This window comes from Leuciscus leuciscus (assembly GCF_965113295.1).
Source record: "Leuciscus leuciscus genome assembly, chromosome: 5".
In the NCBI taxonomy this organism is placed as follows: Eukaryota; Metazoa; Chordata; class Actinopteri; order Cypriniformes; family Leuciscidae; genus Leuciscus; species Leuciscus leuciscus.
This window is the reverse complement of record NC_138729.1, coordinates 39089723-39107772: the sequence shown is the minus strand read 5'-3', so window position 1 is coordinate 39107772 and position 18050 is coordinate 39089723. Positions and strand designations below refer to the sequence as shown.

Sequence of the window (18050 nt, the reverse complement as noted above, 5' to 3'; positions counted from 1 at the left end):
AATAATAAAATGTAAATATTTTACGCAGTCTGAGGAGAGACCAAACCCACTAGATTTTGGTCTTTTGGAACATAGTCACATTTTGAAATGCTGCATGACCAGAGACAGACTTTCCCTCAGAGGGAGACTACAACCTCTGCTTAAAATTGACATGAAATGCAAATTCTCCCCATCTATTTTCTAAATGTATGTTTTGTATGTGAATGTTTTATCCATGCATATGTTTATTATTACAATTATTATTATTACTGACCTGACCTCATAATTACTAGTCAGAATATCATAACTCCGAACTTGGTAAAACGACAGAATTCTCTAGTGACGTATGCTGGACATCTACAATAATTTATTTAGCTTAATCCATCCACAATTGACTGCAAGTTCACATTTATTTTTGAGTGCAAAGCCCACATCTCAAAATCCAATCAACAGCCGAAAAATAGAACCAAATCAGTTACACTCGGATGTACGTCACAACTTGGAAGAGAAGATCTGTCTAAACTGCTGTTTCATTGCGACCTGCCATGGAATCCCAATAAGAAGATCAGAGGCCGTTCTAGTCAATGTAGGGGTCATAGGACATGATGTCAAGCTGTGCCAACATGGACTTCATAAATTATATAACATTCCTCATGTGACCTCTCAAAGGCAGCTGAAGCAGATCACAGCAGGGACTTGTCTGCATGTCTGCAGTTGGGATCGATCACTCTATTGACAGCACTGTAGACGTCCCGCTTACATTGTTCTCATTTTACCAGGAGGCTTAACGTGTTCTGCCCATGAAGGGTATGTTCCTGGATCAACATCGATGTTGCTCCTAGAACAACATTAGAGATTAGAGAAAAATAGAGATGGAAGATGTTTTCTTCATACATTTTATTTTATCATTAAATCTTCATTATGTGACAGAGTTTATGAGGCACAACAGTTTGTAACAAAGAAAAAACTTTTAGACAAAGAAAAAAAAATCTAATCAAAACGACCACACTATTACCCCGCAGAACATGAAGTGAACATCAAATGTTCAGTATGAACAGCAAAAGAGTGACTTGGAGAAGATGTAACACTAATAATTTAACTTTCAATTCAACTCCATCTGCAAAGTCCAGAGCGGGTTTACAATGGAATTGGAGGTTTGTGTGCAAGAAAGCAAAACAAAAACAGCATTTTCCTTAGATGGACAACCAAACAAATACAAAATACGCACTATGGCTTCCTTGTCTTAGGGCGCCTTTTAGCTTTAGAAGAACATAATTACTTCATTAAACATTGAACAAAAACATGTTTAGCTGGTATAGACCTGACAGCTTTAAACAGAATAACCACAACACATCAACTTCCCTTTTTGCATTCATCACAAGCTCTCAACATTTACACAAAGCTGAAAATTAAGAACAATTCTGCATATTCATTGGTCCATTTTAAGCATCATACAACATATTTTACTTACGATTGGTGGACTCATTACTTAGTGTTTCTTACAGGTTTGATTACATGAACTCTGACAGAAAAATTACTGTGCATATAATTTACAGCGCAATAGTTGTACATATTTTTCTTGCTAAAGCATTTCCGTATGTTCTGTATGAGATTTTTTTAATCTGTAAAATAATGGCAGAAAATATCCTTGTTTTATGACAAAATGTGCATTATTTGGAAACAAATCTTATAAATGGTTGCGATACATTTTTACAAATCAATAAGAGGAATGATGAAATAGGTTTCGTTAAATGGAAGCACTTGTGATATTCGTATCCGTGAAGACCTGAATCAAAAACTAATAAGGCATAAACCACAGATTCCGGTTTGTAGACACAAACACATTCAGTGAATCAGAATTAAACAGCTATGATCTGGATTCCTAATACAGACCTTCAATGCGATGGATATAAACTGCAGACTAAACTCTGCCTCCTGATTGGCATAAGCCCATTTTTGGGATTTCCTAATCAAGCCTCTACAAAAAGAACAAAAATTTCATTTCATGGAGCATTTTAGTAGGGTAAGTAATGTCAGGTGACGTTTAATGGACTGAGATATTTTGAACGAATTCTCAAACAACATAGTTTGTCAGCAGTTCAACAGCATAGCACTTTGATTTCCCTTAGAATTATCCCACTTTTTGTAGTTTTACATGTGCTTACGTGAATTAGGTCAGGCTGGGAATGAGAGCTGGAGGAATATTCTGAGGTAACTTAAATAAATAAAGGCGGCAAAGCCTTTTCATGCCATCATCCCAAATCACAGGTGCCATTTATATTATCATTTAGATTAGAATATAATACCTCATTCAGTTCTCTATATTACATCATAATACCTTCATCTACATTATATCACCTGTCCTCTATATTACATGAATAACATCTAACACTAATCATTTATTTGACATTAAATAACCTCATACCCGTTTTACTTCTTTCCTAACACTATACAATCTGAATCATTTTATACCTCAATTCTTTTTTTTTGTCCCTTTGACCTCCATATGTGCATTTGTATTTAAATGAAACGATTTCCTCATCTTTAACAGACATATAAGTGTTTCACAAACACTGACCTGTAGAGGTTGCACAGAGTAAGAGAAAGAGAGGAGGAGGAAGGGCTTATGGCTTTTAGGGCAGTGTTTTGCTGTGATTGCTCTGAAATAGTGTTTTAGTGTGCGTCTTTAAGCTGGTTTTTACGTGCGTGTGCGATCAGAGCGTTTGTGTCAATAGCCCGTTCGAAGAAGCGAACGACAGACGGTTCATTCAGGAGAGATGCGAGAATCTGCTCGAAGGAGAAACTCCAGTCCCCATCTCTGACCATGGAGGGTGAGCTGGGTATGTCTGTTGGTGTGTCCAACGCAGGGCTGCTGGTTCCGGTGGGACTGCTGGTGGGCGTAGAAGGGCGCGAAGTTGAGTTTGGGGTAATGTCAGAGCGGGATGGGACGGTTTCATGTTGACTGACCGGAGACTCAGTGTGGTCCTGGGTGCCTTCACCCTCAGCGAGGGTCCCGGGCTCAGGGCTGGTCGGTAATGTTGGGGAGGTCTCTGTCTGAGCCGTGCTGGTGGGTAATGTTGGGGAGGTCTCTATCTGAGCCGTGCTGGTGGGTGTATTTTGGGGTGTTTTTTGCGGGCTGCTCTGCTGTAGCTTCCGCCCCACCTCCTCCATGCGCAACAGAAGACTGGTCACTCGCGCCACGGCGCGGTACAGACTCTCCTCCTCCTCATCACCGTGGAACACACCATACAGAGTCTTCGTCAAACGAATAAACTGCACCTGGAACAAATACAGTCCATTTAATTGATTTGAACTGCATTTACATGGCTTCACATTAACCACAACAAATATGTTCAGCAATGGGCAACATTCCTATTACACTTCAATAAGATAAGTCTAAACTTAAGTTTGAGGGCAAGAACAAGTTGTGCGTTCAGGACAAAGAACAGCGAGACTCAGAGACTATGCCAGAGAACAGGAATAGAACCGCACTGAACAATGTTAGTCAGTAGAGAATGGACACTGTTGACACAATTGTCAAAACACCTCAATGTATTTGTGGAATCAAGGACTAAGCAAACCAGGTGCTGTACTCAAATAAGCATGAGAAACCGTCTTGATGTCCCAAATTCATTTCAGAGATGATATACTCATATTACAATAAAAAAAAAATATATATTCCTATTTTAATAGTACACTTACAGTATTTGTGTAACACTACATTCATTTAATAGTTTTTAATATATATTATTATTATTTACATACACTACCTTTTCAAATGTTTTTTTCAGGAACATGTTTTTTAAATTAAGACATTTATTCTACAAGGAAAAAGGAAAAGTATAGAATACAAAAAAAATACTCATCATACTTTCTAAATATATTTATAAAAAATGTATCCCAGTTTCCACAAATATATTAAGCAGCACAATATTTTCAACAATGATAACCATAAGAAATGTTTCTTAAACACTAAATCAGCATATCAGAATGATTCCTGAAGGATCATGTGACACTGAAGACTGGAGTAATGGGCTGCTGAAATTATAGCTTTGCCATCACAGGAATAAATTACATTTATTTTTTATAGAATAAAAGTTATTTTAAATGGTAATCATATTTCCACAATATTACTGATTTACTGAATTTGATCAAATAAATGCAGATTTGCTGCACATATATATACACACACACAAATAAAATAAAATCTTGAACCAAATAAAACAATTTAATAAAATGAATCTGAATACCCAAACTTCCCAACACTATATATGAGAAAGAGGGAACTTTATGAGAGAATATTTGATTATTGCCTTCGCTCAACTTTCAGACGATGTGCGCACAAACAATGTTAAAACAACAAGGTAAACACTGGACAGTTAATAGCGATGCTACGTTTCGTTAATGTACACAGATCAGCAGTGCATAAAGTGGAAAATCTCAGCATCACACAGAAAAAGTTAACAGATAATGTTCAGTCATTATTAAATGGCTAGATAATGCCATTTAATACCACTGACTTTTTCCTTTTTCCTGAACAAAGACATTACAGATTTATGTACCCATTAAATTCTGACCATGTTTCATTTTTGTGTGTGTACCTGATTAATTCTGGGCAGATCTTTAATATTTTCATCTCTCCGCTGCAAGTCTTCCTGCCACTGTTTCAGATATTCTTGCAGATCTACTTTAGCACGACCTGAAGGGCAAAATACATCCGATTTTTATACAGTTTCCTGGAATACTCGATTCTGATTGGTTGATTGCAGCATTCTGTGGTAAAATATTTTTGTATAGTATACTCATTTGACGTTTATGTCTGCCAACCAATCTCTTTCCTTTCACATAATCCAATAATTTCAACTCATATCAATATATTCTGCCCATCCATTTATTTGGTAAGTAGTCAAGTAAAAATGCAGTCATCTGTTTTTTTGCACAGTGACCCTGACCACCCTGTTATGGTTTATTTTGTAATATTGTTTGATATGATGGTGGAGAACATGATTATAGGACAGGGATGAATACTCCACCTCTCTCTGGACATTTTCTGATCACTCCATCCTCTGCAGAGTCTACAAGGAAAAGAGGAGAAAATGTACAGCCACAAAACAGCGACACTCACGCATTAATGAACAGATATACATGCATACACATAGACATATTTTATAAGCTTTTTTTTAGGGTGGGCAGGGATTTAAGCTTCTGCTTCTTGATAAAATAACAAAATTTAGTGTGTTTTCTAGCAATGAAACTTTTTTGATGTTAGCTGATTAGTTCCTCTTAAGCAAAAATAAAAAATACTACACACAACACACAAACATGAAAATAACACATAAGCACACAAAATAAATCACGAACATTATAACACACCCAGAAGAAAGAAGAAAGAGTAAAAAGAAAGGCATGAGCCACAGAAAGGAGTGAAAGCTGACCAGAAAGACGAGTGGAGAAAGAGTGATCTTCAGCTGGAGGAAAAAATCTAGACGACGGTAAAATCTTACACTCCTGGGTCCCTGAAGAAACACAAAATATGAATATATGCAGAAACACACATTCTTCTATTTTTCTTTGCACTGGTAAAAAAAATTGTCATGATCTGTTGTAAGTTATGGTCAAATCTGCACTTATCAAAATGGCCTTTTTTTTTTAAAGGCGCCCAATTACATCAAGATTGATGGGGATTTAGATAAAGTGGTGTTATCTTCGTTGTTGCAAAACCAGGCGAGTAATCCAAAGGTTATTGGCTCATATTACACAGGTCCCATATCACTATTATGGCCTTCTTAGACTAGAAGAACTGTTGCTGTTTAAGTTCCTTTGGATGAGAAAGTGTCCAATAACTATCTAACTAACTAACTAACTAACTAACTAACTAAATGTTTACAAATAAAGAGAATAATGAGGGGATGTAGAGAGGTTAGATATATAGATTATACAGGGTTACAGAGGGGTCAGATACTGTATATAGATTAAACATGGTTATAGAGGGGTTAGATGACATATAGATTATATATCTGACCCAACTATTACCCTGTATAGATTATAAAAGGTTATTGAGGGGTAAGACTTCTAGATTATACAGGGTTATAAAGGGGCAAGACATACAGATTATACAGGGTTATACATGGGGGTCAGATATATAGATAATTAAGGGTTACTGAGGTATGAGGTATAAGATATACAGATTGCATAAGTTCACAAAGGGGACAGATATACAGAGATGAATCTATACAATTATACAAATCATTGTACAATCATATACATACATAACCATATCATTATGTTCACAATAAACATTATAGTACAGTGGCAGAGATCAGATAATTAATTTACCTGGTTGAAGGTGTAGTTTGAAGAGAAGTTTTAGTTTTTCAGTGAAAGATCGGTTGTATAAGATATCTGCAACACACACACACACACACACACACACACACACACACACACACACACACACACACACACACACACACACACACACACACACACACACACACACACACACACACACACACACACACACACACACACACACACACACACACACACACACACACACTTGAATGAATCTGACAGATTGGAAAGCAAGCTGCTATGTACTGAGGTGAAAGGTCAAAGGTCAGAATTAGGCTCCTCTTACCCAGACCGCATATGAATTCTTTAAAGGTCACAAGTCCATCTCCATTCTCGTCCAGAATATGAAAGGCTGATCTTGCCAGCGAGCATGCGTGCGTATGTGTGGTCCATGGCAGCAGGAGGTTAAACAGGCTACTAAACTGGGACTGATTCAGCTGATACTGGTCCAGATATGGAAGGCTTGGGTCATGGTTCTGCAGGGCAGGACTACACACTGACCAGTAACAGCTCACAAAGTGCTGCCTCTGCAACACAGAGACATAGACACTATATATCCATATGCCCACACTCACACATACTCAACAAAAGACACACAAGCACACACAGTTCATGTGGCAGCGGCCATATTTTGAGGCCTTTATGTACTGAAAAACTCACCTTAAAAAGCAAGTAGAGCTCGTCCAGCTGAGCAGCACTGAACTTCACACCTTGAGCAACAACACGCAACTGCAATAATATGAAGAAAAAAAAAAAAGGAAAAAAATTACGGACTATTAAACAATTTACCAGGGACAATAAACTTTACTGCCACTGTATGCAAACAATGTGTAAAGAAGAAATTATGCAGATTACACCACATTCCAAAGTCCAAAAATACAATACAGCAATACTGAGAACTATCATTACAATTTAAAATAATTGCTTTCTATTTTTATATATCTTAAAATGTAATTTATTCCTGTCATGTCAAAGCTGAATTGTCAGGAGCCATTACTCCAGTATTCAGTGTCACATGATACCTCACAAATCACAGAACACAAATCAAAGAACAGAAAGAGCACTTATTTGAAACACAACTTTTTTAACATTATAAATGCATTTACTGTCTCTTTTGATCAATTGAATGCATCCTTGCTAAATAGATTAATCAAATCTTACTGATCAAAATCTAATTTGCCATGAAATTAATGAATGTAGTTATTTTTATATATTTTATATATGTCTATATAAAGATTTATATATTATATAATATATTATATCATATATTATATTATATTATATTATATAAGGACTGTAAAGGAATAAGGTTCACACACATTTGTACTTACTACATTTTGTTTTGTTGTGTCCTCTAATGTCTGAATGACACAAAGCTTGTTCTTCTTCCGCATGTTTTCCACTTCCTCTGTTCGAATGTCTCCATATTTCTGAAACAAAGACACCTCATTATTATGTCTGTTTCAGGCCTGTCAGAGGGGGGTTTCCGTCATTCCGTCAACACAAAATTTACACAAAACTATAAAATCTGTCAACCTGAGTACAGGTGTTAATTGTCTGAGTATTAACAAAGACATTACATTTAATCATTAGGCAGACGCTTTTATCCAAAGTGGCTAACAAATGAGAGTATGAGACATCCCTTTTCTTTGTATAGACAGTTTTTAATGTTCACTACAGTGTATTAAAGTGTGCAGATTTACCTCGTACGCCTCTTTGATGAGATCACAGATGTCAACCTTTTGTATTGATTTGTCGTTGGTTGTTGCAGATGCCTGCTGCACGGTAGCTGGTAGAGGACTGTCTTTATTTGTGACATTGTCAAAAAACCTGAAGGATAAGATCAAATATGAAGACAGATCGAGTTTGTAAATATAAATATCCACTGCAAAAACCAAAGATGCTCTTTACAATTAAACAGCAGCTTGTCATCCAAAAACACTCTGTAGGTTCAGTCATCCTGATCTTGGCTGAATGAATTACCGGTACACAGCATGGACAAAAGATCCATGTAGTAGTAGTGGTGGTAATAATAAACATACATGCAAATTGATTGACAGTGGTCAACCTCTACTATAAAATGTTGCTCATAAGAGGCAGACAGGCCACACAAATAAAAGGAACTGATAGAAGGAACAATCCAGCTTGCTACTCACATGCTTGGCTATTATAAAACGACAATCACCTGTTGAGGACCGTGACAGCTTCTGCGTCGTCATGGCAACAAAGCAGACTGTCCATATTGTAGTCGAGCACAGCAAGGCCAAGCTGAAGAATGGCTTTGATTCCATCATAAAAGAAGCAATCGACAACATTCACAGCACTCTCAATTGGCAGTACACTGATAAAGAGAGTCAGGAACCATGACAACGACACTGACGAGAAGAACGACAGGTCTGTCATGTGTTCGGTCAGCTGGGTTAGATGCTCACGGATCAATTCCTCGAACACGGCTTGGTCCACCAAGGCACCTGGAAAACATACACACGGAGACTTGAACAATACTGTAAGCAGGGCCGTAGCTAGAGGATTCGGGACCCCCTGAAAAAATATTGAGGTGGGCCCCCACCACCCTCCACCAATATCATATACTGTACAATAGATGAGCATGGAGGCCCACATATAACAGAAGATGGTGATGTTGTTGTAAAACCTTTATTTTAAAAGTTAAATGTTTATATAAAAATTACAACTAATAAAAACTAACAAAAAGCAAGAAATTGTTAAATAATAATAAAACCATTTTTTAACCAATACATTTTAACCAATAAACACCCCCATCAGTCTGTTATAATTCATAAATCAAAAAGTAAACATTTAGAAATTGACAAGAATGCAGTCAAATTTTAATAAAGATAATATGGAACTGGTAATATAATGTTAAATAAAGCTTATACATTTAATCATCCAAGTGCAGTGTGTTGTATTCGTGTTTTCTTGTTCCCAGCGAAATAACAATACAACCTGTCTTCAATCGACTGGGATACAATAACTCTCCTGGCCTCCCTCTCATTCTTCTCATGGCGTTTCTGGTACCCTGATTTATGTTTTCTTTTCCCTGACATTTTTCAGTCAGTCAATCCCCTGCTCTTCCACCAAGTTCATCGTTAACTTTACGCAGCTGCCGCCTCAACTCTGATTGGTTCTGTTCACGAGCTGGGGTGGGACTTACAATTTTATTGGGTCCATATGATGTTTGTCCCGGACTGAATAATTATTAAATACTTTAGATCGGACTAAACCATTTTTAGGGAGGTAAGAGAAGTAGATATTTGGAAAAAATATTAAACAAAATTGCATGTTTTTGTGGTTTTCATTTAAATCTCAGGCATAAAACTTATATAAATATTAGAATTATTCATACAACAGGGGCCTATAAAGTATAACTGCAGGGTTTTGTGGGGCCCCCTGGGCATAATTGTCACCACCTTTCAACCCACTAGCGACGGCCCTGACTGTAAGCAAAAATAAACATTTGATCATTGTAGAGCACACCTTAACAAAGCTCAGTAATAATAATTCACTTCAGTTGTGAGGGCAAGTAATTACGACACCTTTGGCAACCTGCAAATTTATTAAGATGATTCAATGACATTCTGGGTAGGAGATGTATATAACCAGCTCTCACACACATACCAATAATTCTGCGATTGAAGTAGTCTGGGAGCATTCGTTCACACACAGCAACCAGTAGCCAGAAGGCCTCTTCCTCTTTAGCATACAGCAACAACACCGACGTCAGGATATTCATCGCCTGGACATACCGACATATAAACAATGAGTGAGAATATATACATCATCTAAAGCTAAATGATGTTATAATATTTTCATAATCTGACTTCTTACAAATAAAAAACGTAGTCACAATATCTTTCAAATGCATAGACTTCACTTTGCATATTTTCCATGATTATACTTTGCATAGACAAAGTGTTGGATTAACAAAACATTTATATTCCATGTCACTCCTGTTTTGCACAGAAACATTTTTATATGAGGCTCCATAGTTCATGTTATGTTCTTTATTACCATAGATTTAGCTCTTTCTCATTTTTCTCTTGTTTTGTTAAATATCTGATTTAATATCAAATATTGGTGCAATGTGCAATAAATTTTTTTTTTGTAATTTTGGTAATGAATAATTGTGTGTGTGATAGTCTGGTAGATAATGCTCTATTGCTGTGCAAAAGCAGGATGTTGCGCACAGACATACACCATCATAAAGTCTGCTCCCCTTTGAAGCTACAACCGGTCACTTAAACACGACACGATCATCTAACTGACATTTAACATTTGCTAAGTGAATATTTCAAAAAAAATTCTATGCCATGAAAACACTAGACCATTACAAACCTGAGATTGTGTAGTCAATCAATCAGAGTGCAACTTGATTAGCCTGGAAATCCAGACCTAAATCTAAAAGATTAATGGTCTGGTGTCGATCAATGAAAATCGGCCAGCTCTAGGGGCGGCACCAAGCACGCATTTGAAAATCTCACAGCACGCAATTGGATAACACTACGACCAATCACAACAATAAACCCCATACGCTTAGCTACCAGCAGAGCTAACTGGTAGATTAGACTCTTCCTGTTGGCAAAACAGCAAAAACACCCTTCTTGCAAAGGAACGATTCGAGCGCCGTCTTCTGTTCCTCTTTTGGGAAAAAGCCAAGTCTAACTCGTTCATTGTAGCGGCCAAAGCGGTTTCAAACCACTGCTATTTATCCATAGGCTTCTTGCAATGTTTACTGATGACTTCGACGTCACAGCGCTGTCGTCATCTGTTTAGCTCGCCTCTGGCCCGCCTATATCAGATAACCCGATGTGATTGGTGCAGCTCAGATCGAGGGGCATATTTAATGAGCTCCATTGCTCTGACACCAGAGTAACTCGCTGAGCAAATTCAACTTGTGCTCTTGCGAGAAATCTGGTTTACCAGGGTACAACTTGATGGCTTTGAGGAAGCTTTTAAAAAAGATTTGTGCACAAGAAGCATCAGATGTCCTGTGAACTGTACCATCTGATGCTGAGACCACGTGTGAAGACTAAATGAAAGAGTCACGTGTGCGTGTACCTGGCAGTAGCCGATTTTGGGGTTGCGGTGAGCATAGGCAGTCAGGACGCGGCGAAGGGCCGAGATTCCCGTGTCACTCTGGAATGCTGGGTGTTCTGGGAGAGAGCGATGCAGATCTCTCTCAATCTCATCACATGCGAGTGAGCTGCTGCCCATGCACTCCTCCAGCAGGCGCCCGTAGTACCCAGGGTGAGAGGTCATGTCATGCACTGCACCTATAACACAAGCAAACATACATGTACAAACTGCAGCACACACTTACTGTGCATACACACACACACACACACACACACACACACACACACACACACACACACACACACACACACACCTGAGAAGAGCATCCACAGTTCTCCTCTGAGAGTCTCCGGAACTCCTCGTACAATGAGATCACGTGTTTTTTTGGTGCAAAACATTCCGGTTCCACGGCCATATTCAGCGAAGTGGATCTGCCACGACTGCTCCTTCATTCGCTCCTTCAGCTGTCAACAGTGGGATCAAAAGTTTGGGTCTGTAAGATTTTTTAAGGATTTAAAAAAAGAAGTATTTTATGCTCATAAAGGATGCATTTATTTAATCAAAAAATCTACTTTTTTCTATTTTAATAAAAATGTTCTTGTGATGCCAAAGCTGAATAACTGCTCCAATCTTCAGTGTCACATGATCCGTCAGAAGTCTTTCTAATATGGTGATTTGTTGCTCAAGAAACATTTCCAATTATCATCAATGTTAAAAACAGTTGTTGCTTAACATTTTTGTGGAATCTATGATACATGTTTTCAGAATTCCCTAATGAATAGAAAACGTCTTTACTGTCACTGTTGATCAATTGAATGTGTCCTCACTGAGTATTCTTTCAAAACAATTCTTTCAAAACAAAAATAAAATCTAATCCCAAACTTTGAATGTTAGTGTATACCGCTTGCTTTGATTCCATTTATTCGTCTTTACCTAACTAACGTTACACCAATATTGCAATAAGGTTACCATTTTGGGGTCAAGGTTTTCTGCATCGTGTGGATGAAAGACGTTCATGAGAGCTTCCGTGCTGACGGCTTGACTTTGCCCCACCATCACACCCTCCTCATCCTCGGAGAGAAAGACACACACATACAAATTAGTGTCCAATAAGAATCCTCTGGGATTTGTACAGTTTGCCATGCCATGAAATATGGGATATTTTTAATTTGAGACTGCCTGTGACATTTTTTATTGCGATGGAATATATAATAATGGTATTATCATTTTAAGATATGGTAAGGTAACACATAATTTCTTTATATTAGTGGCTGTAGTGTAGAGGAATTACCGGATTACTGATACAATGCTGGGGGCTTCCTGCTGTGCCACACTTTCTGCGGATGGTGGCAGCAAGTCGCTCAAAATCCCGAACCTCAGAAAAACGCAAAGCTCTCTTGCCACGCAGACACACAGTCAGGGCACGACTACTGCGGTCTGGCAGCTCCACACTAAACACCTGCAGGCATACATTAATGCCATAAACACATAGAAATAAGCAAACACACTGATTACAAAACAAAACTTAGGAATTATGAATTTTTCAAAACTCCCCAGCAACAAAATATACTTGAACATCATTTCTATTGAAACTTATGTCATGTATATAAATAAACATATTTGTAATTACATATTTGTAATGTTAAAGTTGTAATTTAGTACATATAAAGTATAACTTTAAGTGTAATATATCATAACACACTATATAAATTATAATCAAGTACTTTACATGAGCTTCAGTTATGTTAGTCAGCATATCAAAATAAGTGTACTTCTCTAAAAGAAAATCAAAGTTAAACTTTTAACTTTAAACTTTTTTTAAATATACTTTTAAGATTTGAAGTACATTTCAAGTGCACATTCAACACAATTAAGCATACTTCTTTTTCTTCACCATGACAGATTTCTTAGCAGTTTGCAGAAAAATCAGCAGCTTACGCACCTCCCATAGAGGTATAATGAGATGGCACTGAGACCCATCCTGGCTTGCAAAGCACAGATAGTTCTCAGAGACACAGATTTTTCCAAGCGCATTGACGTGGCTGAATGGAACCCAGAGGAAACTCTCGTACACTTCACAAAGGTTTTCCTCTTGTGGCAACCGGAAAAAAGCTCGGAATGACTGATTCCGTGCATGTATTTCCAGAGCCCTGCAAAGATTACAGTAGAGTCAGACATTGTTCAGTAAAAAAACACAAAAAAACAAACGTAACATTCAGAGGAATAAAACTAATGCACCTTTGCGTGATGTGAAGGGGGTTGGCAAGTGGATGTTCAGCATTAAATGTTTCTTTATCGAAGAACCGCACAATGGCGTAGTCGGCCAGCTGCTGCATGATCAGATACGTCTGCTGGAGTCTCAGGAGCATCGAAAAGAAATGATCCTCTCCACGCACACGCACACGGATGCTCTCTGTCAACATCACGCTTGACGTACGTTCCAGACGGCTCACTTCATCCCAGGGATACACCCGTTTCACTAAGCAAAGAAATGCATAAACCATGAATAATATAAGATTTTGACTGATGCCAACTGTAAAAGGAGGAAACCACAATGTATGAAGTGCTTAATAGAGTAATATGTGACATATCTTGTCGTAAAATCCTCAGGAGAAAGAAAGTCATACAGGTTTGGAACGACATAAGGATGAGTACATGATGACAGATTTTTCGTTTTTTTGCGTGAACTAACTCTTTAGGACTTTGCTATGTAAGTGTCCTCAATTATGATTGGTTAACCTCTTTGCATGTGGAAAAATTGCCATTTCCAAGTTGCTAAATAATGAGTACTCATTGCTATGTAAACTTAGGTATAATAATGTAACTTAGTTACATGTTAATACAGGTGTTCAGGGGGCAACAAGATGCTGAAAATAACAACCAATCATATTATTTGAGAAACAACATCTCTTGATGTCAAATGCTTTATATATTTCTCACACGTATAAAAATACACGGGTCTTCATATGAGAAAATACATTGCTGCTATTATATTTTAAGAAGTGGCTTTTTTTTAGATCTGTTAATCTAATGGACATAATAAGCTTGCACAATTTACATATGAACGCAAAAGGAGACGACGGAAAACATACGGAGAGCAGCAGCTTTGATTTCTGCTCTGACAGTGGCAAGACCACACCGAACTCTGTGAGTGCGTGTTAGAAATCAGGAATAGTGAGAGAACGTTGTGCTTGGTACGATTTTCGTCTTCAAACCGAACTTGGGTCTTCAAGCTGACAGTTTAAATCCGGTCTTGCTAGTGCGCTCGCCATAATTAGGTCAGTAGGCGGAGAGTAGGCGGAGAGTAGGCGGAGAGTAGGCGGAGAGTAGGCGGCCTTTTGCGGCTGTTCGAACACATTCGACCACGAGTGTCCACACTATGAAAGCAATCTGGTTGAATGCGTTTTCGACTACCTCTGGAAGTGGTTGAAAGTGGACAAGCCCAAAACGCTTTAGACCCCATTTACACCTGTATTTAGCGTCATCCACTTGTGATCCAACCAAAATGCATCTTAATACCAGGTGTAAATAGGGGCCATAATATATGTGGGGCTTTAGCACAAACAGATTTAAAAACCACTTTGTTAATACACGCAATGTTTTACCATCGTGCCCCCATAAAATGGTACTGTAATAGAGCTTGTGGCATTGTGTGTAAGCAGGCCAGCATGTTTCTAACCCTCATTTCCCAGCATATAGGAGTAGAAACACAGGAAGTTGGTGCTGAGGTAGATCCAGCCCTGGTTTGGCACTCGTCCTCTCCAGTAGCTGCAAGAGAAATATGTCACGAGCTTCTCTTTCTGAGGCAAAACAAACAGACGTTCAAAGCGCAGCACTGCCTCCCGGAAGCGTTCGGGATCTTCCTCGTCATCTGCGGATGTGCCCTCTTCTGCTATCAGACCCTACACAAACAACATACCACCACTAAAGTCAACACAAGAGCAAATGCAGGGACTAATATCTAAAATACCACAAAACACAAAAACAGGGGAAAAAACATTCAAAGGTATATGGGAGCCAAATAACCCTCTCACCCTTATCTTTCCCTGGACAAAACTGGTGATGTCTTCACCAGAGTCAAACACAGATAGAGTTCTAATGATGTTCTGCTGAAGCCAGTCCCAGTGCTGTGAGATCTCCTCTAAAGATGCTCCTGTACACACACACACACACACACACACACACACACACACACACACACACACACACACACACACACACACACACACACACATTATATCAGGATCTGAATGAGCCCTCACATACACATTAACACTGTGTGTAGCATCTCTCTCACCACAGGCAATGATCCAGTACACCTGAGAGTCAGGCGTCTGGTGTAAAATGCGAAACGGGGCAACTTTGGCTGTAGAGTCAAAAACTGTGTCCAAAGTTCCAACCAGCAGGCCTAAAACAATGATGTAAAACAACAAGCATTACATTATAAAAACATCTCCCTGGGCCTAAAATGTGGCTACATTTCTTAAAACCTGCAGTCTGAATTGCAATTGAATGTGGTCAGTTTTTCCATTTCAAATAACTGCTGTTCTTTTGAACCTTCTATTAATCGAAAAAGCCACAAAAATATTAAGCAGCTGTTTAAAACAATTATAAAAAGAAATATTTCTTGAGCACCAAGTCAGCATAATAAGGCCCATTCATACCATGACACGCCCACAAAAGATAACTATAAAAATAATTATATTAGCATCCACACCCACGGATAATATTGTTGTATTTATTATAAGCACATGCTGCAGTTTTGTCATCTGCCGCTTTAAATACTACTGCACATTAAAGCAGGACGGATTCTCATTGGTTGTCAATGTTTTTATAATTCATCAGCTGGAAAAAAAAAAATTGTGAAAGTGATTCCAATAATATCTTTTACATTTAGAATTTAAAAAAAGCTATCTTTATATAGCTATAATGAATATACTCTATTATATAGCTATAATGAAACTATATCGTTATCATTATAGCTATAGAATGATTTCTGAAGGATCATGTGACACTTAATGACTATGAAAATTAAGCTTTGCCATCACAGGAATAAATTACATTTTAAAATATATTATATATTAAAATATATTCACATTAAGATATATAAAATATATAGCATAATATGAGGTTAAAAAGGTACTAACTTTTTGCAACAAAAATTCTGTACCGGGGGTGTTAGCAGGGACAAATTATTATGATAGTCACTGCAAATATGTCCTCTCTGCACTGCTTATACACACTGCTTCAGAAAGAAGCTGCTGTATTATGGCTCTTAGTCATGAAGCAAAGGTTTCCATGGTGATGAACTCCAAAAGGGGAAAAAGTCACTAATAATTAGAGTAAAACCTACAATCAGCTCACCAACCATTCTGGCCATATGTTCCTCTGTACTGGAGGAGACTCCATGACAGTATGACTTTTATTACTAATTATTTATTTGTTTGTTAATAATATTAAACAGTTTTTTAGCACCACTTCCAATGGCATAGCTGTGGTCCTGCTTGCATCTATCTTCTTTTATTTGTACATACTCTCGGTCAATTTGAAATGGTGGATCAATTATAAAAATTTAAAATAAAAAAAACTCTGAATTATTAGTAGTAATTTTAGTAAGATTAGATATATACTGATATCACTAGAGCTTCCATGTGAGTGAACATCATTTCTCAAAACTTAAAAAACTGTTCAGTTGTTTATGTGTAAAAAAACGTTTTTATGTTAGCAAATAAATAAATAATGAGTGCACCTTTAAAATAAACAATCTAAATTGGCACACACACAAAAAAAAAGACCCAAAACTTGCATATCACTGGCCTTCTTTCAGATGGACTTTGTTAAGACAACCTCAGTAAACAGTAAACACGCTGAATCCACATGAAACCTAAATAACCTGACGTCACAGCATGACGCAACAACTGCTGTCAAAGGAGAGATGAAGTCAGATCTACCTAAATATTCTCCGTATTAAAACCGTTTAGGCTTCAGCTTCTAAACATATAATGACTGGAGGAATGTTGCATTTTTAAGTACCTTTACGCACACGGTCAGTTTACCGCAGTGGTGACGTCAGCACTCAAAAGAGCACATCATCAGACCACTGATTGTGAAACTTGCAAAAAACAAAAAAATATACCTTAACCCTTGACCTGTTGCAAAATGACTTTTGGTTAAAACAAAATCAATAGTTTGGAAAACCATTTGAGGTGTATAATTTAAGGTGTAACAGCGAAAAAGACATCACACTTGGACACTTATTTAGCACAATTATTAAAGCATTAACGTTACAGCCTTTCATGTTTAGAGCTTGCACACGGATATCCGCGCGTTCGCGGTACCTGTCAATCCTCCGCTGTCCTCTCCGGATCCGCGTCTGCGCTGCAGCACGAAGTAATCGTTGGATTTCTCCGTCACCCATAATTTCAGCGCGTTTTTAAGAAGCACCTCTTCGGGTTTGAGCCACATGCTGGAATTTGTTTTCAGAAATACGCGTCCTCTTGCATGACACTCGGATCATCTCAAGCGCATACACCCATAGATTTGCGTGTTTGCTCTTGGACCGCTTTTCCCACGTCGACAGAAACTGAGCCAAAGACAGCGACACCGGCGCCAGTGGGATTGTA

The 18050-nt window shown here is 37.9% G+C and overlaps 1 protein-coding gene across 2 annotated transcripts; it reads right to left on the bottom strand.

The window, feature by feature from the left end:
* Positions 1-859: 859 nt before the first annotated feature.
* tbc1d8b (TBC1 domain family member 8B) lies at positions 860-18048 on the bottom strand. Of its 2 annotated transcripts, XM_082171625.1 has the most exons (21): positions 17766-18048; positions 15725-15835; positions 15462-15580; positions 15107-15329; positions 13666-13906; positions 13370-13577; positions 12719-12886; positions 12397-12498; positions 11741-11891; positions 11410-11624; positions 9970-10087; positions 8519-8804; positions 8037-8163; positions 7665-7763; positions 6994-7062; positions 6620-6860; positions 6316-6381; positions 5415-5495; positions 5013-5054; positions 4581-4678; positions 860-3258 (listed from the first exon to the last, which is right to left on the bottom strand). In XM_082171625.1, exons 1-21 carry the CDS (start codon positions 17890-17892, stop codon positions 2653-2655), a joined length of 3498 nt encoding a protein of 1165 aa, XP_082027751.1. In that variant the 5' UTR covers positions 17893-18048; the 3' UTR covers positions 860-2652. The 2 variants fall into 2 exon arrangements, with proteins under 2 accessions (XP_082027751.1, XP_082027752.1); XM_082171626.1 differs by lacking the exon at positions 5415-5495.
* Between the last annotated feature and the right edge of the window lie 2 nt (positions 18049-18050).